Below are 27,389 nucleotides of genomic sequence, written 5' to 3' on the forward strand. Positions count from 1 at the left end.
AGTCAACTAATCGATCCAAAGGAGCCGTAGTCGACTGTCAACCTCTTAGTCGAATGCAAAAAAACAAAACAAAAAAGTATAATATATCGATTTTTTTTATCATTCTTTCGAAAAGCAAAGAGGCCTAGAAGCGTGGCTAACGGCGTAACGCTAATGGCGCGCATATACCAGCGAGGCTAACTGCCTAAGAAAACGGGCACAGAGGCACTGAAAGAGGATTTCACCTCTAATGAACACACTAGAGTAGACAAATATCAAGATGTATCCCATCAGTGGACCAATTGCATGCTTTCGCAGAGGACAAGAAGCCTTCAGTCGACTCCTTCAGACATTAAGCACCCCGGCCCCACAGTCCAAATGGAATGAAAAAAGAATAATAATACTACCAGTCGACTATCGGCAAATTTTGGCCAATCAAAGTCGACTATACAAATCCTTAGTCGGGGACAGGCCTAGAATGTATGCATGATTAGCCTAACTGTCCTCAATGCATACATTGTTGCGTAACATTCCTCTGGAGTCTGGGAATGACAGGGCCAAGCTAGGTCACCCTAACCCTAACCGTAGGTCACCACCGGAATTACAGTAATCGGTGCACTTTCCTTTTTTTCTTTTTTAACTTTTACAAAAGGATGTATTTCTCCATCATCATGGAGCAGGAACACTTTCCCGCTGCTCACTAAAACAATGACCTGACGTGTCTCTAGTTACGACACGCACCGTATCAATGGTGGGAACTAGGACCACACCTCAGTTGACTAAAGGAAATGTATGGTCAGTGCATCACTTAACTGGTGTTGGGTAAATACATAGAAAGCCCTTAACCACAACAAAGTATAAAGGGTATGATTAAAACGTAAATAAATACCCTCAATGATATACAGTGACGTAGTATTCGTGATTGTAATGCAAAACGTGTTAACCGTCTGTAGTGTGGTATAGTGAAAGGGTTAACCTTCTGTAGTGTGGCAGTGAAAGGGTTAACCTTCCTTATTGTCACAGTGAAAGGTTAACCTTCTGTAGTGTGGTAGTGAAAGTGTTAAATATACAACCCGTTGTCTTCACCGAAGACACTTCACTTCAGCCAAGCTATTCCTCTTGCAGCACATCACAATTTCTCACATTACCTAACATTTTCTTTTTGTCTGCTGCAAGTTCTTTCTAACATAGTGATTATCTCCAAGGAGGGCTTGGAATGGATTTACACAAATATAAATTCAGTATAGTGTACTTGTGCCCATGGTACTTAATGGCTCAGGTTGCATTAATCACCTCTGGTGAAAAGGTCTGGCAGTCCTCGCAAGTCTCCACTCCCACAGCTATGCCTGTATATCAGTCTCCAGCCTTACAAAGCCTGTCTCGTCTCGGGGCTCCAGAGTGGCGTGACAAACTCCCAGTACCAGGCTCCACTGTGGTGCAACTATGGGATAGATTGAAGATACTGTTTGACCTGTGTCAGACACTGTTTGCAGAAAGTATTAATATAATTTCTGTTGTGTTGATATAGGGAGGGTAGTATGGAGGACTGATAATGAATTGTATTTGGCATCGGATGATGGTTTTGGAATTCGTATTTTATATATATATTATTATTTAGAGTTCTGTTATCTAGAGTTGTTGCATTGACAGTGGCTGGACAATTCTGACTTTGTCTATTCATAGAAAACAGTGTGTCTGAACTTTCATATCAAAGTGAGCGTTGTATTATAATAGCTCTATCAATAGAAGCCTTGCTTTGTGCAAAACAATGGAATATGGCCTGCTGCCTACCTATTTTGTTTACTGACAGAAAATTGTCTTTGGATGGGTATTGTAGGTATAAATATGAAGCTTGTACTGATAGTTGACCCGGGACCTTCCATTACAAACGGACTATTTATCTTCTTCACTCACACTGGGGCGAAAACAGAAAACAGATTATGTTTTATCTCAGTTAGTTTTGAAGGTAGACATTTTAGTTTAGTATCAGGTTGTTGTTGTTGTTGTTGTTGTTGTTGTTGTTGTTGTTTTCACCTCACTAAAATATTTTCCAAGCCAGTCTCAGTATTGGTTTTAGTTCATTATAATAAGCTGTCATTTACTATTCAAATGTGATGATGTGATACTTGAAAGCCAGAGAGGGTGCTGTTGACCATTTTAATAGTGGAGAATTTATCTAATATTGACTAAAACATTGAGGCCTAAATCTAAAATAAGTTCATTGTTATATTGCACAAGAGTTTTTTTTTTTTTGCACAACTGATTGTCCCAAGTGGACTGGATTTATTGACATCTCCACAGCTTGTGGACTTCTCTGCCAGTCTCTATACCTGTCATCAGACTGACTGCAAACTGCATACCCAGGTTATGGCCTATTATATAACCCTGCCTATCTAAGTGTGAGTGAGTGAGTGAGCTGACAAACAGTGTGTCCATAATGATCATTGACTTGTCAATAATAAACTCTTTATTGGGTGAGAAATCACTTTGACCTTTAATTGTATACTCCCCTAAACACAATGTGAGTGTAAACCCCATGTTGGGCTATTTGAGGAATCCACTTCGCACTGTTTTCATGGGGGATGCAAAACCGCTGGCTATACAGAATTAATGGGACATTCAGAGAATAATCTCATTTGACAACTCATGACCGAACATTGTGTGCAGCTAAATGCCCTCACTGTTGCTCTGCGGGTCATGTCTCCAAAGTGCAAACCAAGGACCGTTAGTACAGTTTTTTGGTCAGGGAGTGAAACGTGTGAGCGTACAATGACCGGTCTGTGATGATGACAGACACCCAGATGAGTTCGGGGGAGCATATTCCAAATTATTTACCCTCTGCAGAAAATGTCCTTGTTGTTGTTGTTGTTGTTGTTGTTGTTGTTGTTGTTGTTGTTGTTGTTGTTGTTGTTGTTGTTGTTGTTGTTGTGGGGATGTATGAATGGGTTGCCTTCTTCTCACACTGGAGAGCCTTTTTTTCTTTTTAGGAAATTGGCCTGGTCAGTGAGGATATAGGTCGCTTGACCTGCCCTTAAAAAATTATAATAATACAAATAAGTTGAGCTCCAGTCATCAAATAGCTTTGAGTGGGCTTTCAAAGCTGGGTGTCCTCCGCTTCCAACAACTACGGAAAAAAATCAGTGTCGCTCCGCTGACTGAACATAAAAAGGGAGCATTACAAAGGTTGAACCGTTTTTTTTCTCCCACCCCTCCCTCCTCCACGCTTCTCTTTCTGGTCGAAACAATGTTGCTGCATTACTGGACTGTTATCCTTCCCCCCTGATGGTTTTCCTTAGCATTTTTTACTCCTCTTGTTTGAACAGATGCCGCACCCCCGCCGGCACCCCCCCCCAAATCTCTGGGATTAGTACTTAGTACAATGAAGTAACACACAATTACATTAATGTCAGAGGCCGGACCAGTCAGTTATTTTCCAGTAAGCGACATCAAACGATAACGACGTACCCTGTACAGTATATCACTTCCCAAAGCGAAGAATTTGCACTCTTTTGTCAAGTTTTATACCTATTTTAATGGAATGGATTATTTAAAAGAAAATGTTGGGTCAGCATAAATGTTGTGTGACTGCACTCACCTTTTCCAAAAGAACAAAAGAAATATTCCACACCTCTACGCTCTAACAGTGTATGAATGATGTGACCAGTGTTGTAGTACTCAAGTCCGAGTCCTGGACTGATTTTCAGTCCAGGACTCGAGACTCGACTTGGACTTGAGCACCGATGACTCGGACTTGGACTTGGACTCGAGCATTGACTGCATTCGCACTCGGAAGGTGCAGACGAGGACTCTGACTTGTTAATTGATAAATACAGGTTCTTTTTTTATGTATAGGCCCTAATCATTTGGCATAAGATATTGATGACTAGTGCATTTGTTTGGCTATTGTGTCACAAAGTGAATAAACTCCCTTTGAAATGGTGACCGCGCTGTGTCATTTATGTTTAATGTAGACCTTTTTTTATTTGTGTGTCAGCTCTTTGACTGCCAGAGTGGAGTGGACTCAACCTTGATGACTCGGACTCGGACTCGGACTAGGGTAATGGGACTCGACTCTGGCTCTTCTTTGGTGACTCGGACTTGGACTTGAACACGGGGACTCGAGACTCGACTCAGACTCGAGATTTAGTGACTCGACTACAAAAAGCTAAATCTGAATGTAGCCTAACCACATTATTGTCCAAACACCAAACCACATTACAGATAGCCAAAGAGAAACAGACAACAGGTGATGAGATGATGGAGCAGGGGACCAGGTGGGTCACAGGAGGAGGAAGGCTGAATATTGCATGAACAGCCTAACAATCACCTAACATTCATATCCAAGTAAAGGGCCATTTGTGAATACACAGGTAATGCTACATCATTTTCACATTATACTGTAGTACTCTTGAGCTCAAATGAACCCCAGACATACAGGTGGATATGGGGGTTGATTCTTGGAGGGTCCCTGGCTAAATAACATCTCTACGGGTATTGCACTACCACCCCTGCAGGACTTATATAACAGGAGGTGCAAATCCAGAGCCTGCAGAATTATGAAAGACCCTCACCACCCCAACAACAGCCTGTTCAAGCTGCTGCGGTCAGGCAAGCGCCTATGGTCACACGCTGCAAGAACAGAGAGACTCCGGCTCAGCTTCTTCCCCCAGGCCATCAGAACACTGAAGACTGAACTCTCCACTCACAAGTACACGTGAGCACACACACACACACACACACACACACACAACACTCATGCGGCAACCGCTAAAACAATCACTCAAACAAAATGTCACTTTAAAAAATAGAAGTCACTTTAAAGGAAGGAGGTACTGTATAGAATAGTTTAGATACTTTAAGGAGTTAAAGAGTTAAAATTGTATATTGTATAGTAGTGTATATAGGAACCAGTTTCTCAGGAACTTAGCATGTCTTTTTTTTACCATGCATATCTTGTGTCTTACCTATTCTATTTTTTCTATGCCTATTTTATTATTGTATTTTGCACAATCAATGCGGGCATGACCACCCGCATTTCACTGTATGCCCTGGTATGTATGTGACAAATAAACCTCTCGAGTCTTGATTCATCTCTCATCATCCCAACACAAAAGGTTTGGGAACCCCTCCTGTAGTAGAGAGCATCTCCATGCCTGATTCAGGTTCAGAAGACCGCTGCAGACTGTAGGAGATAATATATGACACACATGTGGCCTGTAGCTGTATTATGCTTGGTTGTGTTATGGAGTTGCAACAGAAGATTTGCTCTGTGCCTAACCTGTTATCTACTCTGTCGTCTAGCCATCTAGAATCCTGGGTAAATGCATGTCCTTGCGTTAAGCAGCAGGTGTTGTCTGCTAAATAAGGATGGTGCAAGGCTATAATGTGGTCTAAAATCATGCCTGGTGTCCTGTTTCAGCCTGAGACCCATTGGAGGACGTTTCGAACACCACAAGCACAGACTTCAAAAGGCGTGGTCGAAATCCTTGGAAGATGTCCCCTTTGACCTGAAAGGTATGATGAGCTTGAAGTTGTGATGACAAGCAATTCTGATATGTTCTTGTTGGCAACTGGGATTTTAAAATGTTTTAAAGAATGCATTGGATAATATTGTATTGTATGTAAGGTTAGCTCTGATCATACAAATTAAAGTGTGGGGTATTGTGTGAGTGTAACAGTGAAACTTCATGGCATTGCTCTCTTCGCTACTGTCTCACATTCAGTGGTGGCAGTGGCACCATGTCCTGTCATGTTTATATTTCATTCATCTCAACAAACAGAGGTTTCTCTCTCGTTTGAAAATACCCGGCAGCAGTATGAAACACAACTTTAATTTTAACAATTAAATTCTACCGCATCCATGCTTATATTGACTATATCAATTTACATAATAGCCTGATACAATGCACGTAATTTATCTTGGACAGAGTGAAGCAAATATGTTTACAATGAGGGAGAGATGTGTTTTGTGAATAGTATGAATTATTGAAATATGTCTGTGTTTTGTGAATAGTGTTAATTATTTAAATGTCTGTGCACATGTTCTATTGTGTGGACATGTTGCTGCTGGACAGAGAGTAAGAAGACAGCGTTTACAAGGCAAGCTGCTAAAAACATCTATTTTTCATAGAGAAAGTGAATCACGCTGCCAGTCCCCCTTTATTTGAGCCCCGCCCCGAAATCAGTCGATCAAATTTAGAATCGCACACAACCGCGTCTGACCAATCACAGCCGAGTGGGGGTGGTCTTGAGATGGTGGTACGGGAGTCTCGTAGCCAATGAGGTCCGCTGCTCGGTGAACAAAAGTCTCACGTCAACCATCGTTGGTTGCTTGGAAACACATTATTCATGTCCGCGCTGTGGTTATTTAAGGCGACATGATGGTGAGGCGAGATAGATAGCGGAATCCATGGAAGAAGAAGTAGCGGTCTCATATTGAAAGGCTTAGAGAAAGTGCAAGGGCCAGCATTTGACAGTGCGTGCCAGTGGGTTGACCAAAATGACACTCTTTGTTATATTTTTTAGCATTTTAAAAGTCATATAAATATTACTCCCATAAGATGCACACCACACATATACACTGCTCGGACCAAGTACCCAAGCAAAATACTACTATAGGCTCCTATAATGCACGTACATGTGAATAAGCATGAATGAACGAAAACTTTATTTAACAGATTGCAGAATGGGTACAATACAGTACGGCTCAATACACACAATTGTTAAGGGGATGCAGACCAGAGAAAGACTTTTGTCTTGTTTACACCAGGGACCCTCATTTTCAATTCATAGTGACATTTATGACATACACAACATACATGACATCATGACATTTATGGCATAGTGACATACATGACATACAGGTATATAGTACTGTTACATTTGTGACATAATATGATTAGCGTCGCTAATTCATTCATAAACTCATTCTCAGCATTAATATTACACATTTTCCAGTATCTTTACACAGGTGCAGGCTATAATAGCCAAAACATTGAATTGATTGATTGATTGAAAACTTTATTAACAGATTTCAGAATGGGTACAGTACAGTACGGCTCAATGCATACAATTGTTAAGGGGATGCAGACCAGAGAAAGACTTTCGTCTTGTTTTTACATCAGGGTCCTCCATTTTCAATTAATCATAAATGTCTGTCTATTTAAATGTCAGAAGAATTCCAATTACCAAATTATTTTCTGATTTAATGTAAAAAAAATAAAAAATAAATAATAATAATAAGTAAACAGACAACTGGGGGCCAATCCGTGATTTCTTGTTTACGTTGTACTTGTGTACTGTGCCTTGAAGCTGAAGTGACCTTGCTCGGGCCACACTACACCCTGCACCGCGCAGCTCCCAGAACCGACGCTGTTTGCGCGTCGCGCGTTATATTACCCGGCGTGGAGGAGGAGGAGGGAGTGGACAGATCTTCCTCACCCGCTGCTGAGAGCCGCTAGTTCTCCGCTGCTTCTCAACCCCTCAGTCGTTTCCCCGTTTTAGTACCGGCTTTTTTTTTTTTACTGGAACAAAAGAACAAGCGACATCTATGAAATCGCTTCAAAGAAGTGCCATTATTTTTATTCTCTTCCACATGAAAGGCGGCGGACTTTCGACTTCTTCAGCCACTACAGCGCGACCGGTTCCCGTTCCAGCAGAGGGTGAAGAGAGAGGACCGCTATAGCAACAGCATTGTTAGCTGCTCGGGACTGACAGACCCGTTATAGTTACCGTTATAGTTTGAGGTATTTCTTGAAGTGATCTAAAGTTGTTGTTATTAGGCTGATCGGAAAGCCACTGTCATCATCACCGCCACCATGACGAGGAGATCCTGTGCCATTTACGCCACCGGGATTGTGTGCGCTCACCTCCTGATCGTGGGCATCGCCTTGGTCGTGGCGCAAGTCTTCCAAACAATGATTAACAACCGGTTAAAAAAGGTGAGTTTGTTGCGACTTTGTTTTTATTCTTATAATATGATAGCATTCTTCTCTCACAGTGGTGCCGCCACCCTCGTGTTTTCACAGTGTGTGTAAGAAAGTGACTCACACTTTCTCTATCTGACTGTGTCACTAAATGGCTTTTAAATGTTACAGCACTGTGTGAGATTCTCCGCATCTGCAGTGTCAATTTTATGCGCATCCAGCATTTATCATTCAGTGCTACATCATCAACACGCATGGCTACAAGGTCGCTAAGTATTTTTTGCTGCATTCAGTATTGTAGGCTACTATTCACACAGTCTTGTCCATTTTTGTAGAACGAACTAATGGCCTTCATGCCTATTTCGCAAGGCTCTGTCAGTGCTCGTCGTGTGTGCCTTTCAACACCGGGTAGGTTATAATGGTCACAGCGAGGAGGGGTGTTCCATGCATCGCCCTATATTCACTGTTCTTTTTCACCAAAAATAAACAACCCTACAGTAGGTCCTCCTCGACTAGGTTAGCCCCAACAAACAATCACGAGTCCATGGGGCTACTGCAAGGTGCAAGGTATAAGCTCAGCTGGCTTTATTAAGTAGTGGGAACTGTAACAAGACATGTCATTTCTTCCAAACTGATGTTTTGTTAACCTCTCCCAACAAGTCTCCTGGCATGGTTGATGATGACAGAATTGGGATGTGACGTTGGATCAACCTTCCTCGTGGCTGATATATATATAGAGTTGGTAGTAGTAAGGGATCTCAGCCAGAGCGGCAGGAATGGCAGGGGGGAGGTGTGCCCTGGAGTGGTGGGGGAAGGGAGTCAGACTTGGACTGTGAAGGGAATCCCTGTCTGTCCCTTTTTTTAAATAGTTGACATTACTCCTCATACTCGTATTACTAACCATGATTACTATGTGTTATTGAAAATATCTGCACATAATATTCCCGTATGGTCTCTAAAACAAGTCCCCACTTGAATAAAACTGCTGTGATGAGCTCAACCGAGATGTTTCCAACTAAGTAGCGGTGGTGGACACATTAAACGGCTGCCTTTACCGACAGTGACAGTTTCTCTCTGGCTAGGTCTTGGTCTCATTATTCTCATTCTGAATCATGGCAGCGGCCCTGCTGAGAACATTTAAAACATTTCCGAGTTCAACAAAGGGGGCCAGAATTTGATGTGTGCTGTGATGATTACAGAAAATGACAGTGGCGCTAATCCTCTTCCACCCTGCATTCCCTGTTGAAAAGCCTAATCTGAAATGGGCAGTACAGGACTTGCTCAATTTACCCCAGGAACCCCACTCATGTTATATGGATGTGTCTGATGGTGATGTAGCCAAGTTTTAGGACAACTTAGGACCCCCACGGTGTCCCCAGAAAGGGGAATAGTTTAATGCCACTATTGGATTCACTAGAAGTCAGCCCAATTAAGATGTCAAGAGACTAGTGACCACTCTAATAATAGGTTTCACTCTCTCCAATGTTGCCTCCCCACCTATAGGTGTATACGGTACTCGAGACGGAGATGTTGATGCAGTACTATATTCGGTTATGGAATTCTGTACTTAGAATAGAATAGAAATACTTTATTCATCCCGAGGGAAATTTGGCACTACAAATCGCTCACAGTAAACGAACGGTAAACATTTAGGTAGACAAAACAAGTCACGAATAAGAATAAAAATAAGCCTATGAATAAAATATCCTAACAACAAATATCTTCTAGATGGGACTAAATCTAATCAACTGGGGGTCCACAGCCTAATGTGCATCAATGTGGGGGGTCCTTGACATGAAACAACGGGTTGAGAACCGCTAGTCTCCATGGACACTGAAATGGTTCTGTAACTGGGCGTGGAGAGGAGGAGTGCTTAAAGCATGCAAGGAATTTTGTGGAGTTCTTGGCCTCGGGGCAGGATTTTAGCCTGGAGAGCATTCATGTAGTTCCTCGAAGTTCATTCTGCTCCTTGGAACTCCGTTTTGGAGAGCTGACCTTTTCAAGGTGGTTTGACGGATGGAGCCAAAAAAACATAAAATAAAAAGATATATATAATAAAAATACTAAATCGATAAATACTCACTGTGGCATGTTATCTTTCACTCAAAACTGTAGCCTAACTTTTAAGCATAGGCTACATGCAGTTTGTCTTGTCTTCAGACAAGAAAGTACCTCCTTGAGCTAAAATGTGTCCTGTCCAAGTGTCCATCGTCATTCCTACAATTTCGTAGTGACTGCTGCTGATACAACGGTTAACCAACTAAAATAAATGACGTTGTGGTTAAGGCCTTGCCAGTCGCCATGACCTATCCATTCCACCCCGGCAAACAAAAACATGGATTCTGCTCTCGTCCCTCACTTGTCTACGCCAAGATCAAGGTTTTAAACATTTCTAGGCGGAAGGCCTTAGAAAAAGACCTTCTCTTTTCAAGGTTGGTAAACATTCAGAACTCTTCCGAGCTGTGCCCAGGCGTCGGATGGCACGACGTTGCAGAGAGTGAGTTACTCGTGACCGGTGTCTGTTTACAGAGGGTCATCACGAAACAAAAAGAAGAAACACTGGTCAGTTTTGGGCAACGAATGTGCTTGTTTGGTGTCCTCTTTCTGTCAAAAGATTTCTGTCATATGCGGACTCCTGATCATAGTCACATGCATTACACGGTCTCTCTTGAGTTTCTCGTAAGATGCAGGATTATCATGACTCAGAGTGTTTGACTACTCTGTTCCTCTTGTGCCCATGAGCTGCTTCCTATCGCATGTTTAAAAGAGTTGAAAGGGCTCAGTTATCTTGTGATCTACCGGTAATCATGTTCTTGAAGGCTTTAGCTGATTCAAGAGATTTATCTGTCACATACACGAGACATGTAGTGAAATGAAGGTGGCCATGCCCGCCTTGATTGTGCGAAGAATACAAATAATAATGGAATAAAATAGACATGATAAGACTAAATAGACTAAGATAAAATACAATGCTAAACTTGCGAATGAAAGGTAATGAGTCCTATATACTATATACAGTTATACTATATATAACTGTACTATACAAAAACATAGTTGTGTTTTTTAAAGTGACCTTTAATATATATATATTTTTAAAGTGACCTGTAGTGTGCTTGTGTGTGGAGAGATCAGTGTTCTGATGGCCTGGGGGAAGAAGCTGAGTCTGATATGTTGCCGTGAGGCTTCAGAGGAGCGTGAATCTGACATGATGTTGAAATGCAAGACCTTTTAAAAAGGAACGGATCAGAAGCTCATTGGTGCGCTGAGCACCACAACATGTCTTCGCCGCCCACTTCCCTTTAGCCTGTGTCCCCATCACTTCAGTGTCTCAGTTTAATAACAAGTCTGTACTCTGCAGTTCCTTACGTCATATCACCTCTTCTTTTTCTCCAAGGGCATTGGAGGAGAATTAACGTCCCTCCCCTCAGACTTTCTAGTATGTTTTGAGACGAGAGTGACGGGGAGAGGGTGCTATGAGAACTAAGCATTTACACTTTTGTATAATTACATGACCATAAAGTTTGCATCTAAAGAAGCTACAGATTAAACGGGAGACATTGGTTTTGCATTCTTGCGAGCCACACCTAAAGCTGCATCCTCCCCCGTCCGCCAAGTGCCAGTAGGACCTCTTGACGAGAGTGACTGGCCCCCTTTCTCAAGTGTACCTTACTTTACTCGTGGGACAGAAGTCTCCTGGAAGTGCTCACAAAAGACATAAGTGAGACATTTGTCACTCAAAGTTAAAAATACCCTGATTAATGTTAAGTTTGTAGTGTTTGTTTTGTTAAAGAGGCTGCGCTCCTATTACCACCATGGTTCAACAAACAACCAACCAAACCTAGCAGCTCTAGACCTGGACATGTATATTGCAACACCTTTTTCATGCTACATTCAAAGAGAATGTTGTCGGGGCTGTTTTCTATCACAGTTGAATTTGTCGTTAATGCTTTCCAGTACAGACATGTTGCAGTGCCTTTTTTGTTTGAAAAGTCGGGGTTAGATATCTAAATGATTGTATATTATATACACACATGCTCTCTCTACCACCAATCAGGTGTTTCTTGGGCATCAAAGGCATGGAACACAATAAGCCATGAGTCACTTGCGTTTTAGAGGCTATTAGGGCCAGGCTCGAACACCTTTGACATCTTTCATGTATTTTCACGTCTAATGCTATAGAGCTGTCGGGTCATGTTGATTTTTGGAGTCTGAAACGCTGCAATAGTTTTTGTGTGTGTGTGCTGATTGGCTTACAGTAGCTAGACACTCACTCAGGCTAGCTGAGGTCATGTTCTTTCAATGCAGTTTATGTTGGGGCTTTTTGCTTGCCCTGCCAGTTCTTCACCTGTGAAGGTCTCTTTACCCTGGGGTTGTGGCACGCTGGGCTGGCAGCAGGACCTTACAGTAATTGCTTACAGTAATCGCCACGTTTGCTTTCTCTCTCTCGGTGTGAATCGACACGAAGTGGAGGAGTTTGATTGTGCCTAGCCTAAAGTAAATTCTTGTGTCGCTTATTTGTTTACATATCTAATTAATTCATTTATTTATAAATTAATTGAAATATAATTTGTTTATTTCATAGGTCGATGTGGAGGAAACAGGATCTCCATGGCCCTATGCCATTGCTTTCTGTCCCCCTGACTAAAATAAGTCTCACAAACAATTTTGTTTTTTGTTTTGGCCGCCCGTCTGTGGTCCTCCTGACTCACGGTTTATTTCCTTCTCTTTTTTAATTGCTGCAGGAAATTACTTTGACGGAGAAGAGCCAAGTGTTTGAGGGGTGGAAGAATCCGCCGCCGCCCGTTTACATGGAGTATTATTTCTTCAACGTGACAAACCCAGAGGTGTTTTTGGCTGGCGGCAAGGCCAAGGTCAAACAGATCGGGCCCTATACTTACAGGTAGGTTCTGTTCAGGCCCCTTACTTAGAGGTAGGTTCTGATCAGGCCCCATACTTACAGGTAGGTTCTGTTCAGGCCCCATACTTACAGGTAGGTCTGATCTCAAGTCCACACTGACCATATTCACACACGGCAGCCATTTTGCTCTTATGTTATGCTCAGGTTGGGATTTCTTTCCACCCTGTTCCCATGTGATGAAAAAAATCCCAAACTGAGCATGACATGAGAGCAAAATGGCTGCCGTGTGTGAATATGGTCAATTGAGATTGAAATCTATGACCGTGAGTTTTTTTGGTCGGCAGCAGATGAAAGAGGCGATCATGAGGATTCCTTGTTAATCCACCATGTCAGACTGTGTGAAATCAAAAACAACAACACCTGTACTCATTGACCGAGCCTTACATCCCACTTCTTTCCTTCCTGCACACAACAGGGAATACAGACCCAGGGAAAATGTGACTTTCCTAGAAAACGGGACCAAGGTATTCGCCCTGAACCCCAAGAGCTTCGTCTTTGTCCCTGGGAAGTCGGCAGGCAACCCAGAGGTGGACGTCGTCAGGACAGTCAACATCCCAGTTGTGGTAAGAGATTATGTCTGTGTATTCTAGTGTGTTTAATATGAACGGCAGTCTCTCGAGTCTCGTCATATCAAGTCATGAGCGAAGAGTCCTTCTAGAAACAAGTGTTTTCTGTGGCCATCAACTTCCCTTTATTATTGGCAGCCACGTTGCAACAGCTGGGACGTTTCTTCGGTGTTCTCCACACCGTTTAGTTCAATAAGACCCTCCCATTTTTCTTGAGGTTTTATTATGACATTCTGATCGTGTACGTACAAAAGTGGTTTACTTTATCCCAAACAAACACTGGCAGGCCGAATCCAAGAGAGACGAAGAGCTGGAGTGGCCAACGTTAACAAAAACCAAGTGGCCAACATACACCAGTATTTACCCATCATGTGTTCCACCTAACGGCATAATGTTTTTAGTAATTTGCTTTCTTTCTCACCTCTTTCTCCTCCTCATTTGTTTCTCTCTTGCCTCATTTCCCCTTCTCTTAACTCTCTCCCTCTCCCTCCCCCTCTCAGGCGGTAATGAATGAGTTGAACATGTACCCGTTCATCCTGCGTACCTTGATCTCCATGTGGATGAACAGCATGGGTCTGAACATCTTCATGGAGCGCACCGTCCACGAAGTGCTGTGGGGCTTCAAGGACCCCCTCCTCTCTCGCATCCACGCCATGAGGCCCGAGGTGGATGACCACTTTGGCCTAATGTGGAAGGTGAGCATCAGTTTGGTTTACACCTTAATTTGTGAGGGAAAGGGGAACAGTCCTTACTCCTTAGTGTTGCGGACTATCTCCATGGAAACAAGAAAGTGACATTACATTCTATGAGCCGTAACTAGGGATGTCCGATATTATCGGCCTACCGATATTATCGGCCGATATTGGCATTAAAATGTGATATCGAAAATGATCAGTATCTGTTTTCAAAAAAGAAAAAAATCTTTATTTTTACATATTTAACCTTTATTTACCCAGGCAAGCAAGTAAGAACAAATTATGATTTTATTTATTGTCAAAAGTATGCATAATGTTGTGTTAATTCCACAACAAGATGTTAGTTACCTGAAATTATTCCGTTTTTGGGGGGGGGGGGGGGGGGGGGGAACCCTGCATATATCTGTATCGGTTGATATCGGTATCGGAAATTAAGAGTTGGACAATATCGGTATCGGTAAAAAAAACAATATCGAACATCCCTAGCCGTAACCTTTGCTTAAAGACTGAAAGAGGACTCCTTTAAGAGTTGTTGGTAGCTATGGGCGGCTAGGTGGCGCAGTGGGCAAGGCGCTCTCCACCAACACAGGATATGCTGGGTTCCAGCTCTCGGCGTTGCTACCAGCTTGGCTGGTCGTTCATACTAATACAATTGGCAGTATTAGGGGGTGGGAAGCTGGTGGGTGGGGATCGGACGTTGTGGACAGCGACTCCTACAGGTCGGTTGGTGCGCCTGCGGCCCTGCGCAGCAGAATCGGGAAGCGACGGGGGCGGCGTGTCCCTCCCACGCAGACCCTCGCCGCTGAGAGATCGCGCTGTGCAGGTGAAAAGATGCGACGGCTGCCTCCTCGAGTACCGGAGGGGACACGTGATGCAAGGCTTCGTCCACATTGCAGCTGGCCTGTGGGAGGCATGGCCTAACAACGTTCGAGACAGGGGAGGGTAGAATTGGATAATACGAAATTGGGGAAGGGAGAAAAAAGAAATGGGGAGAAAAAGTAGATAAAAAAAATAGTTGTTGGTAGCTCGAGGTGAATTAATGAAAATTAAGTGGTGTGTGTTTTGCAGGGTTATTAATAGTTTTGTATATATCTTTTTAATTAAGTTAAATTTTCAGTTCCGGCGTGGGTTTAGTTTTTATTGTTTAACATTTTTGTTGTAGTTACATTTTTATTTCAGGGTTTTAATTGTGTCATTTTATAATATGGGGGCTATTTATTTGTCAGGGAAAAGATTGAGAAGTTCAGAAGGTATTGTGTAATACAAACAAATCACTTTGTGAAGGCAGTTGACTCAGTCATGTGGACATTATGCACCAAATGCCATCTCATGCTTGCTGTGTTGACACATTTGACAAAAGGGTGCGGTTACACCTTTCGTTTCATTTTCGTATCGTCGTCATATGCGTTTCGCCGCGACGTCGTGCGCCTCGAGTCACACTTTAGTTTTTTTTCTTCGTTTTTGTCACCCGAGCACACTGATGTAGTACACTGCCAAAGCAGTAGGTGGTAAACATGAAGGCAATTTCAACCAATCAGAACTTGAATGTGCCTGCAAAGCAAATGTCAACAAGGCGGCCACCATCTTTTGCCTAGTTACCCAATGCAGCAATTCTTTTTCAGCAAAGCCTAATAAAAGTGCAATAAACAAAACGGATACATTCACTGTGTGTTCTACCTGTCATTTGTTGATGAAACAAAACTAACATCAACACAAGTGACCACCAAGAGTGGATAGTTTAGTCTAAAAAAAGATCGGTAGCATTGTTAGCTGCATGCTAACGTCAATGGAGTATGCCATTATAACAATATAGCATTGTGGCTAGAAGCTAACGTTAGCTCACGCTACTTAGCCAGCACCAAACTGATGATTGATATCGCGAGCTATCAATAGTTAGATAACATTAGAGACAACGCTGTGTGTATTAGACAAAGGTGAATAGATGACTGGGCCATTTTGTTTAATGCTTGTTAAGTTGAAAGAGGAGCTCTGAGCTAACAGGGTCTGAATCCTGATAGCTCACGTTAGCCAGCTGCTCATGCAATCGGTAATGCTAGCAGAATGAATGGATGTAAACTTTATTTAATATATTGCATATGGGTACAATTCAATACAAACAATTGTTAAGGGAATGCAGACTGTTGTAGCTTGGACTGGGGTCCTTATAACAATAACTTGACAACACATGGTAGCTGAAGCTATTTGGGACACGGAGCTATGTCCCAAACACACACACACACACACACACTGTTGTCACCGGAAGGGCACGCAGATGGTATCTACTGCGCATGGGCGTTTTCGCAACAACGGCTCCGTGCAGACTACACGCTGTTGTCTGCGCGTTTTTTTGCGTTTCTCAAACGCAAACACAATTTAGCGTTTCAGCCGTATCCAAAAAAAAACGCCAAAAAACGCATTTCTGTGTAATAGGGACATGAAACGTATTCAAAAACGTATAAAAAAACGCCAGGAATACACTAGTCTAACCATGGCCTAAAACTGAAGACATTTTCTGTATAGTTTTAATAGTTTTTTTTAATTCAGTTAACTAAATGTAAAATGTTGTCACCACAAGGAAGTGAGGTTGGAATTAATGCTGATGGAAAATGCTTACTTCTTTATGTAAATCAAATCAAATTTATTTGTAAGGCCCGACAACACGTGGGCCGGACACGTCTTCTTTAAACAAGTCAAGAAGAAACATAACAATAAGTCAAGAACAAAACAAGAACACCATAAGGTCCAACAAATTTAAAATAAAAGCAAAATAAATGAATGAATGCAAACACGCCCAGACATATCCCATGCGAAGGTAAGGAAAAACTCACTAAAACCTAACAATAGGGGAAAAAATGCACCACAGGCAGTGTGGAGGCGAGACACCTTAGAAGGGCCATTCAAGGGGGTGATAGTAGTGTTGCAGACTGACAGTTGGTAAGCATGCACTCATGTAGACCGTCCTGTATGAAAGGACACCATAAAATGGCAGTTTGTGCTTTCTTTTCTTTAGTTGTGTTGTTTTGTCTACTGCACTGTCTTCCACAGTCTCATTATGTAAAAGTGTAGAGAGGGCATAGTGACGAGGAATACAATGGCTGAATCTTAAGTCACAGCCTCCAGTTCCTGTGTTGTCAATAGACGTAACCAGCCCTTCTTCACACAGTAGTGTATCCTTCTACTAAAAGATGTCACTTTCTGGTGCTTTTCTGTTATGTCTATCTATACGTCTTGATGGCTACAACAGTCTGACTGAACCTAACACGTCTCTTGTTTTTTTTTCACAGAAAAACGGAACACACGAAGGAGAGTTTGTGTTTCACACGGGAGAGCAGGACTACATGGACTTCGGCAAGATTGACACGTGGAACGGCCTGAGGTGAGGAAGCCACTTGAACCCCTCGTTTTCATTTGTTCATAACGCCCAGTGGAAATACTCTCAGTGGAAATAAGCCCCACCCCCGTGTTATCCGTCATAGACGGACTGGGTAACTGGGTAAAAAAAAAGTGTCCTATCAATCAGTGTCGGATGAAAACTGTCATTTTCTTCCTCCTCTTTATTTAACATTGGAATTGAAGGCTATCTGGGAAATATTTCTCCTGCCGGCAGCGTGCCGCTTTTCATTCCTTGACATTTCGGTGTTAATCATTTCCACGATTGTATTGGAATCCGGCCAAGTCAAAGTATTCAAAGGCCGAGACTAAAAGCTCTTTGCCCTCTGGCATTGGGGAGATGAGGGCTTGCAAAAACGAATGTTTGAATACCCCAACTGTCACTTGTCTTAAAGCTTGCGGCTTGGAATGTGTTTATTGAACGACAACGTTTTGATCACAAATGATCTTTTTCGCTTATTGAATGACGACATTTCCACCACAAAGCATCTTTTTCAGGACCTGAAGAAGATCCTTTGTGATCCAAACGTTTGCCTTTCAATAAACAAGTATTAGTCTTTGTCCTGAGTGGTTTCTCTGCGACGCACCTGCTCTCCGCGGCTTTTATAAAAAATGTAATGGTCGGCACAAATTTGATAGTCACTACATTGAATACTAAAGACTACTACAGCAGGTTTTAATCCATCATCCTCTTTGACACCAATCAACAGTAAGATGACATGGTGGTCATCCAATCAGAGCAACATGATCAACGGAACAGACGGGGCGGTCTTCCATCCTCTGCTGTCCAGGAATGAGCTGCTCTACATCTTCGCGGCTGACCTCTGCAGGTTGGTAGTCCCGGCATGGCTCATCTCCCTTTCACTACTCTTGGCATGAGGTTATACATTTGTTTACAATACTAAAGTAGCCAGGGCCAGAGCATTATGGGTAAGGACATTGCTAAGGAACAACAAGCTGAGTCATATGTAGACTATGCCAGTGAGACTGTGTGTGTGTCGTCAGTTGACTGATGATGACCTCAAACCCATACTGGTTGGTCAGGAGGGTATTTCTGACTCGGAACGTTCTGAGTGTTCGGACAGTTACTGCTCGTAATGGAATGGAACCTTGCGCAAGGGCAGTACTCTCCCCAGAAGTAATCAACGAGGTAAACTCCTACGTATTGTGGAGTCATGATAGATTGCTTGGAAGAAGGATACAGACACACAAAAAAGGAAGTCCCTGTTTTCGTCTCACCGTCCCCTAGGTTTCTTAAAAACTCTACATTTTGAAGAGTCTCTGGTTATGTTGGATGCATGTTTATTCCTTGAAGTAATAATAATACATCAGATTTATATAGCGCTTTTCATAATGCTCAAAGACACTTTACAAAACAAACATTACAATACAGTTTTAGTAGAGAAAATAAATAAAAATTTATATAAAAAAAAAAGGTGAGGAAGGAGTTCAAGGGTTGAAAGCAAGGGTAAAAAGGTGGGTTTTGAGGGCTTTTTTAAATGATTGGAGGGTGTCTCCATGACTGATATGGTTGGGAAGGGCGTTCCAGAGGGTGGGGGCAGTAGGCACGTTTGGGAACCGTTGGGAGATAAAATAAATAGACTGTACCTTAGATTTGTGAACTCGTGATCAAAATGTAGAGAACCTCTTCTTTAAGGATAATAGTCTTCAGCGTCCCGTCTTCCAAATCGCCATAAATGTTCTGGCACAGGAAGAAAACTGTAAAACTGCAAATAAGCAACGGTGACTCCTTTTTTGTTCACACACACAAGCTAGGAAAAGGAGTCTCCTTTTACGTTTTAGTGTCGTCCCCCCCCCCCCCCCCCCCCCCTGTTGTGGGTTAGGTGTTGCTTATGCGTCTCTCACGTGCTCCTCTGCAGGTCTATCCATCTAGCCTACGTGAAGGATGTGGAAGTCAAGGGCATCCAGGCCTACCGCTTCGCCCCCCCCGCGGACGTGCTGATGAGCCCCACAGAGAACCCCACCAACGAGGGCTTCTGCGTGCCGGCCGGAGACTGCCTCGGCACTGGCGTGCTAAAAGTCAGCGTTTGTCGTGAAGGTACGAGGCATGCCGCCGCGTTTGCGTGGCCCCGCTTTGACCCCTAGTAGGTTGCCATGGCACCTGACCTGACCTGACCCGCATTACCCACCGAGCCCAAACTACAACCCCACAACAACCTAGCCCCCCAATCCTTTTATTTAATTTCCTTTTGGACTAGTCGCGGCATTTCTTTTCATTGGACATTCCTGGTGTTTGAACAAGCCAGATATTTACTCGATACAATATTTACTCGATGTTCAATGATTAACTATGGATGGTAGTCATTCAAGTGTTTTATAGCAGTCGACGAGTGGGGATGTAGGTGCTGAGATAAGGCAATCTGTGCACATGGTCTGCACAGTCATAAAGATATAAAAATCCATGCATTACTCTTAAGATGAACCACAGTTAACTCACAATAAACCACAGTCAACCCGTGATTTATTCTCTTGAATTGACGGCATGTGTTTTTTGTTCTTTTTTTTTAATTGTTTATATCCCCAGTGTGGGCGGGGGGGTGTTTGCTTTTGCAGCTCCTTGACTGTAGAAGGAATACACCCTCCATACCTGACTCTGTTATCAGAGTCCCAGTGATCTCTCTGCTAAATCTACTTGGATGAGAGCTGTGATTATAAGCCTTGGATAGCTTTGAATTCCTTTTCGTTAGCCATTGCCTAAATATTAGCTAATTTAATTTATTGGGTACATTGAGGACCGTCCTGACCTCCTGTTGGATGTCAATTTGGCTCCCTGGTTTGGGCCCTGTGCGCTGCCTCACCACACGCTACCACTCCCTTTTACTCCCGACCCGTACATTCCCGAGCTATCTGTCTGTATACACCAAGCAGGGATGTGTATTGCCATATCTCTTGCTTGCGATTGCGAGATTATTGCACGTTATCTTCTCGCACGTTTGTCTTTGATCTCTTATTTTTCGTCCCACAGGGTTTGACCTGAGAAGGGGTTGCTTATGTTTTGTGTTTCACATTGTTTTCTCCCTCCTTGATTTCTCACTCGTCCCTCCACAGGAGCTCCCATCGTGGTGTCCTTCCCCCATTTCTACCAGGCGGACCCCAAATACATAAACGCAGTGGAGGGCCTCAGCCCCAACAAGGAGGATCACGAGACTTACCTCGACCTGCAGCCGGTGAGGAGACGGTCTAGATATGATCTGATTAGGCATGTGTCGGGTTGTTATGCACCCTGTACTCTGGTCTGTTTACATCTTCTCGCCTCATCCAAGTGACAACAGCTATTCCAAACTCAAATAGAGCTTGTTACTAGTTGTTTGAATTTATGGGGTTTGAGAAAGCTTAGTAAAAACAACTTTCGGTCTGCTTACGTGCCTAATATGGAAAGGACATGATTCATGGGTTTTCTTTTTTCCCCTGTCCTGATTGTGAAATCTGTCTGTTTGTTTCCAGACAACGGGGGTTCCCATCCGTGCCTGCAAGAGAGCCCAGCTCAATATCATTCTGCAAAGAGTCCATGGCTTCCCGTAAGTTGAACTCTGACACACATCACTGGTCTCTCCACCACTGTGTTCCTCATACATGGAGTTATGCCTTCAGAAAGTTTTATAGAAACCCATAGTTTCTGCCTTCAGATATGATGCTGGTGATATGTTGGATTAAGGGCTTATCTAAATTCCTTGTAAGAATGATAAAAAAGTAAATATGTGAATTCACTGCCATATGCTTTACTTAACAAATTAGACCATACAGAATCTTTGAGATTTGTCCTTTCTGTATGGGTTGCCACCTCACTGACTCGCTTTCTCTCTTTTCGCTTTCAGCAATACCAAATTTATCAATGAGACTATTTTCCCCATCATGTATGTGAATGAGGTGAGGATCTCTCTGCAATACAGTATTTCATGAAATAAACAGAAATTCAGTCTGGCCTGTGCCGTCAGGCAATATAATGTGTAAGCTAAATCTTAAAGGCAGCAGCAATTCAATAATGCACCCCCTCCCCCCTCCCTCCCTCCTGCCCAGACGGCCACCATCGACGATGACTCAGCATCACAGATGAGGACTATGCTCCTGATTGTAAAGCTGGTGTCTAACTTCCCGTTGCTCATTGTGGGTATGGGTGTCATCCTGCTGTTGGTGCTCGTTGTTCTGGTCTGCCGAAACCGCCAGAAGAAGGTAAGTCCCACCCCCCCCCCCTCGCCCCTGTACTCACCCCTGGGAGACTCTCAAAAACAATAGCTAAAAAGGTTGAGAACCCCACCCTCCCCAAGTATGCACTAGTCACTCATATTCACTATGTAAATGGTTTGAATTAACGGTAGACGTTTGTGCTCAGTCACAATAATTGCCCTAGTTTTAGGAGGGTTTTGACTGGGTCCTTGCATGGGTGATGGGTCCGCATTAATTGGACTGGACTGGTGAGGGCTAACCCCAAGCTGCTTGCATGATGGCTAACGCAACGCATGTCCCCTGCCCCCTACAGTCAGCATGTGCCATTATTTTTTCTTTCTTTAATTTTTCCAATCCTGGATCAAATGTACGTTCTTGCTGAACTTTTTTATTTTTTTTTAACAGTCGATGTGGTTTCCGTTGTCTGTAGGAAGTACCTCAGTTCCCTTTTGACAGGCTAGGATAGATCCCCTCCTGTACCAAAGTTCATTGTACTCTAGTAGTTCCTAGAATGTGCAGGGGGTGTGTGTTCAGCACTTTATCTGTGTTTGTCGAGGTTGGTCTATGTGACCCCCGGTGAACTATCTGACTTTCTGTACAGACTAAGATACTTCAGGTCATTAACTGTACTGATAGAGTTGCCATACAACTTTTAGACTTGTATGCAATATTGCTTATATTGCTTAGATAAGAACTTGGCATATAGGTTATTATATTATATATATATATGATTGCATTATTAGATGGATATTGTATTTATTAGATTGATTATATATTAGGAAATGTTAAACGTAATGCTTGATTTTAAATGTAAAGCACTGTTGTAGTAACCATGCTCTGATTTAAACATTTTCGGTAACCCTCCCCTTTTTTCCTTTCTGTTTTTAGAATGAAGTAAAACGTATTGATTTTACTGAAGCTTTTCATTCTTTTACTGTAAGTCTTCATTTATGCCTTGTTTGCTGTTCTCCTTTTTTAATTTTGTTATCCATCTCTGCTTGATATCAATTTATCACCTTTTAATTATCCATGTGGGACAAAATGTTTTTGTTGTATTTCTCACCGCCATAGTGACGTTTTGGTTTCCTTGTTATTAAGTCGGTGGCTGTGTGCCTCGACCGATTCCATGACCCATATTTAGTCTGTGATTTAATTTTAACATTGTATTCATAGTCAAAACATGTTTATCTAAGTGTGTTGTCTGTGTCAAGTGTATAAGGATGTGTGTTCCAGCGGGTCCCATGGTTCGCGTTAACATCCTCTTCCCCCACCCCCCTTCTTCCTGAGCAGACGGCGAAGGACGAGACGGCTTACACTCAGGTCAGCGACAAGCCGGAGGAGCCTTCGGACTCTCACACCACCCAGCCCATGAAGAACGGCTCCTACATCGCCATGTCTCCAGTGGAGGCGCAGAAGTGTTGATAGGCGGGGGGCTGCCTGGAGGACTCGGGGCTCAGGAAGGGGGCTGAGGGAGCAACGCAGGAGGGGTTTCCACTCGCAGCGAGCCGTTTCACTTTTTGGTTGGCAGGGCGGGACACAGACCCCCCAAGTTAAGTGTTTTGTAATCCAAGACACGGCTCCTCTCTCACTGACCTCTCATGACTGTGCTCTACTCTACCTGCTGAGCTTGACCCCTACCGCCTGGCGTAACGCAACATGACAAACTCTTAGAGTCTCTCTTCCTTCTGTCCGCCCTGGTTGGCCCCCGGCGTCAGGGGGGCCATGAAGGACTCTGGGTGCGTGCGAGGCCAGGGCAAGCCTTCTTCTTTTTTCTCTTTTGGAGTATTTCTTCTGAGGGAATCTGCAGTATAGGTGCGGGCGGATGCTTGTGGATCCAACGTCTTCTTAGCAGATGCCAGCCTTTCAACGGGGCGTGTAGTATTTTATCTGAAACAACAATCGGTGTTGTGTGAGGTTCGCCTCTAAACTAAGCCAACAGATAAAAAAAAACTAAAACAGCCTATGCTCCTTAAAGTGAACCCTTAGGGTAAGTACCCCCCCCCCCCCCCCCTCGCGATGCTGAGCTTGCTGGCTCAAGTATAAAAATTGTTTTGCTAACAAAACTGTACCTACCATATCCTTTTTGTAAAAAAAAATATAAAAAAAGAGAATTTAAAAAATGTTAAAAATAAACTATGAAAAAAGAGAAAATAGACTGAGCCAAACTATTTATAGCATTTTTGCCTTTTTCTTTTTCTAAGATGAATCGGTGCACACACACAAGCCACTCTGCACCCCACTATTGCAGAGTGTGTGTGTGCGCTTATCTTATACTTCAGTGTCCTGTTTTGATGGACAATGACTGGGCAACTATTTTTCTCGATGCAGGCACAGTGTAGTAGGACTGCTGTAATACTAGTGAATTCAATAATTTTCTTTTCTCCCCTTCACCCATTTCCCAGAACACTAAAGACGTAGAGGTTTTGACTACATTTTCAAAGTCCTCTATGGTTAAAAGGCATTAGCTAGCTATGGAATTGTTAGGCGTGCCACCCATAGCCTTTGTTAGGCGTGCCACCCATAGCCTGAAGTAGATACGCTATGAGCTTTGTATCAAAACTGTAGAAAAAAAACAACACACACAACTTACAAGGGAGACTTGAGCCTACTTTCTGCCTTACACCTTTCCAGAGTGTTCTTTATGTTAACATGGGGGGGGGGGGGGGGGGGGGGCTGGAAATGTTTGTCATTATTGTACATATGTAAAGGGGAAATGTCGGGCTACCTCTGACCAAATCCAAGAAGTAGTCCTCCTGGGTGTACCGAAGGCACTGGAACTCTGATAACTTATCAGACCTCTTGTGTGCATCCACACTACAACTTAGAGAAAGCACAATTTGGATTGCTGAAACCAGTCCTCAAAAACAAGGTTACCAGGTTTTTCCTATCGAGACGACCGATCGTCCTGTAAAAGAAGAAAGTAAGACCCATACGGCCGCTGTGAATTTTGAAAAGTGGAATTGACCCATCTCAAACCCTGCCCCTTTTTTTTTTCTTGATCCTCCGATCGCAACTGTTGCTTCCCTCTCGAGACGAGAAATCGGCAGTGGTGATTTTTGGGAGGATCGAGAGAAGAGGGTGGGGTTTGATATGGGTCAATCGTTCAGGAAGCCCTGCACACCACCTGTCGCTGTGCATGCAACGCCCAACAGAGTCATTCAGTTTGCCCAAGGAGCTGTAGGCATTCAGGCAAACGCAGCACTTGAATCACTGTTTTGTCTTACAGTCCTGCTGGCAGTTTGCGTTTTGGTCTTGCTGTCCAGGTCACCGTGTCTCGTCACATGTCAGAAGCCTTGGGCAGTCGCCTGTGGAAACTGAATTGAGGCCATAATACTGTCAACTTGAACGATTCCTGCACTTTTCTCCCAAATGTGTGCCCTGCTTTATTTTCTACTCATTTCATTTCTCTCCCTGGTCATTTCAATGCAAATGGTCCTTGTGTATATTTCAATTGTTTGCCCAGCTTAGTATTTGACTGTAGTGGGTGATGTTGTTGATGGACCCTTTGCCTTTTTGTTACTTGCTTCTCAGAACAAGTGTCTTTTCTTTTCTTCTTGTCGTTGTTATTGCTGCTAATAATTGCCATAACCTATGGACTTGTGTTTGTCTATGGATATCAACCATAACATGCTTCACAGACCAATCTCCAATCTTCTCAACTCTTGGGATTTGGGTCTACTCTTGATGTGTAAGAACCTGAGCACAGGATACAAAGCCCAAAGCTTGCTGCCATGTATTGGAATTAGCAGTTAACGATTGATAGCAACAATTTGTAATACCAAGTTATCACACTTAATAACTACATTTTCGTTACCGTCTGATCAGTTTTTCCTGGTGGCAAAGAAAAAGGTTGTAGCTGTCCGAGTGGAGTTGACACCCCGTCTTTGTTCGATCCTCTGAGTAATGGTTGGGTTTAGTTAACTGGACCATTTTACTGGATGTCCTATTAGGATACAAAGGATGGAGAGCTGTGGGAGCATTTGTTACCGTTCAGGTTTAGTGTCAAAGACGTCTTGTCAGGCAAAGGATTATGGGAATATTCCGTTTGAATTCTATGGTAATGATTGCAATAAGGAGAACCCAGTTCACAGGCCTCTTATTTCCACCACTATCCAAGCAATCATGGCCTTGTGCGACCTATAATGCTGTAACCTATATAATCACACTATATAGTTAACCATCCTTATTGACTTGAATCTGAAAGACCTTAATCCTTGGAGTGCTGACTTTTTTGAGTCCAATCATTCAAGCCCATTGGCTCCTCCTGCTTGACCAAAGATAACCCACATAGATCTGTCCCCGTGCCATGTTGACTCTCCTCGGTGACGACAGCCACGACGACGCCTACCGTATTGAACATGCCACGACGCCAAGTGCAGTATTTGCAACAGTATTTGTGTGTGTGTGTGTATGTGTGCGTGCATGTGCTTCTTTCAACGAGGCAAAAAGTTAAAGGTTGAGGTTTTGAAATTGGTTGTGATATCAGAAACTATTATGATGGGTATTGTTGTTTTTGTGCCAATGTGAGAATTTACACAAAAAGAACAACCCTTAATGGGCAAAAGAAAGTATTTCAGTATTATGTATTGACAGAGCAATACAGAGTTATGTAAAATAAGATTTTGTGGATTGTGTTTTGTTATCAGCCACACAATATTTTGTATCTGTGTTATGTAAAATAAGATTTTGTTTTTCCTAATTTGTTTTGTTTTTTTGTGGTCCGGTTTCATTTCAATTTATACAGTTTTAGACATTTTGTAATGTACAACCGGGGTCGGAGCACATTTCAGTTTTTTTTTCATTTCATTTTCCATCTCTCAAAGAAGTCACAGAAAGTCTAAAGATGGAACAGTATTTTGTAATTCTAACCCACCACTGTAAGTGTAGCAGCCCTAAAAATATCATTAAGAGAATTACTGGATGATTGAGACTCATCCCATTTCTGGGGGATGATTGTGAGAAATTGTATATGTATTGTATAGACCTATTTTTGTGGAGCCAATGCACTGTTTTTTTTGTGTCAAACTGGAGTAATTAATGGGGAAGGCTGATTATCTTTGTAGACACGAGTATGGAGATTGCTTAGGTGCCAAGGTGGGCAAGAAGAGCCCAGCTTTAGATGAATGAAGCCCTCCTTCAGGGATGAATGCTAGTGCCATACTACTACCCTTATTTCCTTAATTTGCTCTTCAGTATGTAAGCTATGTCACACTGTATGTAACAACCCCCCCCCCCCCCCCCCCACACACACACACACTGTAAATTACAAAGTCATCAACTAACAAGGACATTTCCTGAGATACTAATTTCTTTTGCTGCTGAAAATGACAATCCCCATGTCATGTTAGGTGCAAAATTATTTCAAAAAGTAATATCCATTTTTAGTTTTGATAATTTACACTGCACAAATGTTTCTACAGTGCTTTTGTAAACATTTCTAGTGTATTTGCAAAAAAAATAAAGTTGCAATAAGATGCAAAGTCTTTCAAGTGGTTTCTGCTGTCTTTTGTAGAATTGTCTGCCGGTACAGTAAAGTATACTAATATATACTGTAAATGCATGCTACCAGTTTCAGAAATGGAAATCTCTGGGTTAGTGTTATGATAAGACTATTTTAATATCCACATGTTGAGAGTTCTTATGTGCACGGCTGATCGAGTACCTTGCTGAAAGTGTTCATCTCTCCTGGGAGTTACTCCTGGGATATTATGTGTTATTTGTATTTCATAAA

At 42.7% G+C, this 27,389-nt stretch overlaps 1 protein-coding gene across 1 annotated transcript; it reads left to right on the forward strand.

The window, feature by feature from the left end:
• Positions 1–7,478: 7,478 nt before the first annotated feature.
• Positions 7,479–27,139, forward strand: scarb2a (scavenger receptor class B, member 2a). The gene is made up of 13 exons (XM_084309093.1): positions 7,479–7,919; positions 12,647–12,804; positions 13,238–13,385; positions 13,889–14,083; positions 17,368–17,459; positions 18,184–18,303; positions 19,354–19,532; positions 20,543–20,661; positions 20,939–21,012; positions 21,310–21,361; positions 21,512–21,664; positions 22,547–22,594; positions 22,949–27,139. Exons 1-13 carry the CDS (start codon positions 7,797–7,799, stop codon positions 23,078–23,080), a joined length of 1,593 nt encoding a protein of 530 aa, XP_084165219.1. The 5' UTR covers positions 7,479–7,796; the 3' UTR covers positions 23,081–27,139.
• The last annotated feature ends 250 nt before the right edge of the window (positions 27,140–27,389 follow it).

Source organism: Notolepis coatsorum (assembly GCF_963971535.1).
Source record: "Notolepis coatsorum genome assembly, chromosome: 2".
In the NCBI taxonomy this organism is placed as follows: domain Eukaryota; kingdom Metazoa; phylum Chordata; class Actinopteri; order Aulopiformes; family Paralepididae; genus Notolepis; species Notolepis coatsorum.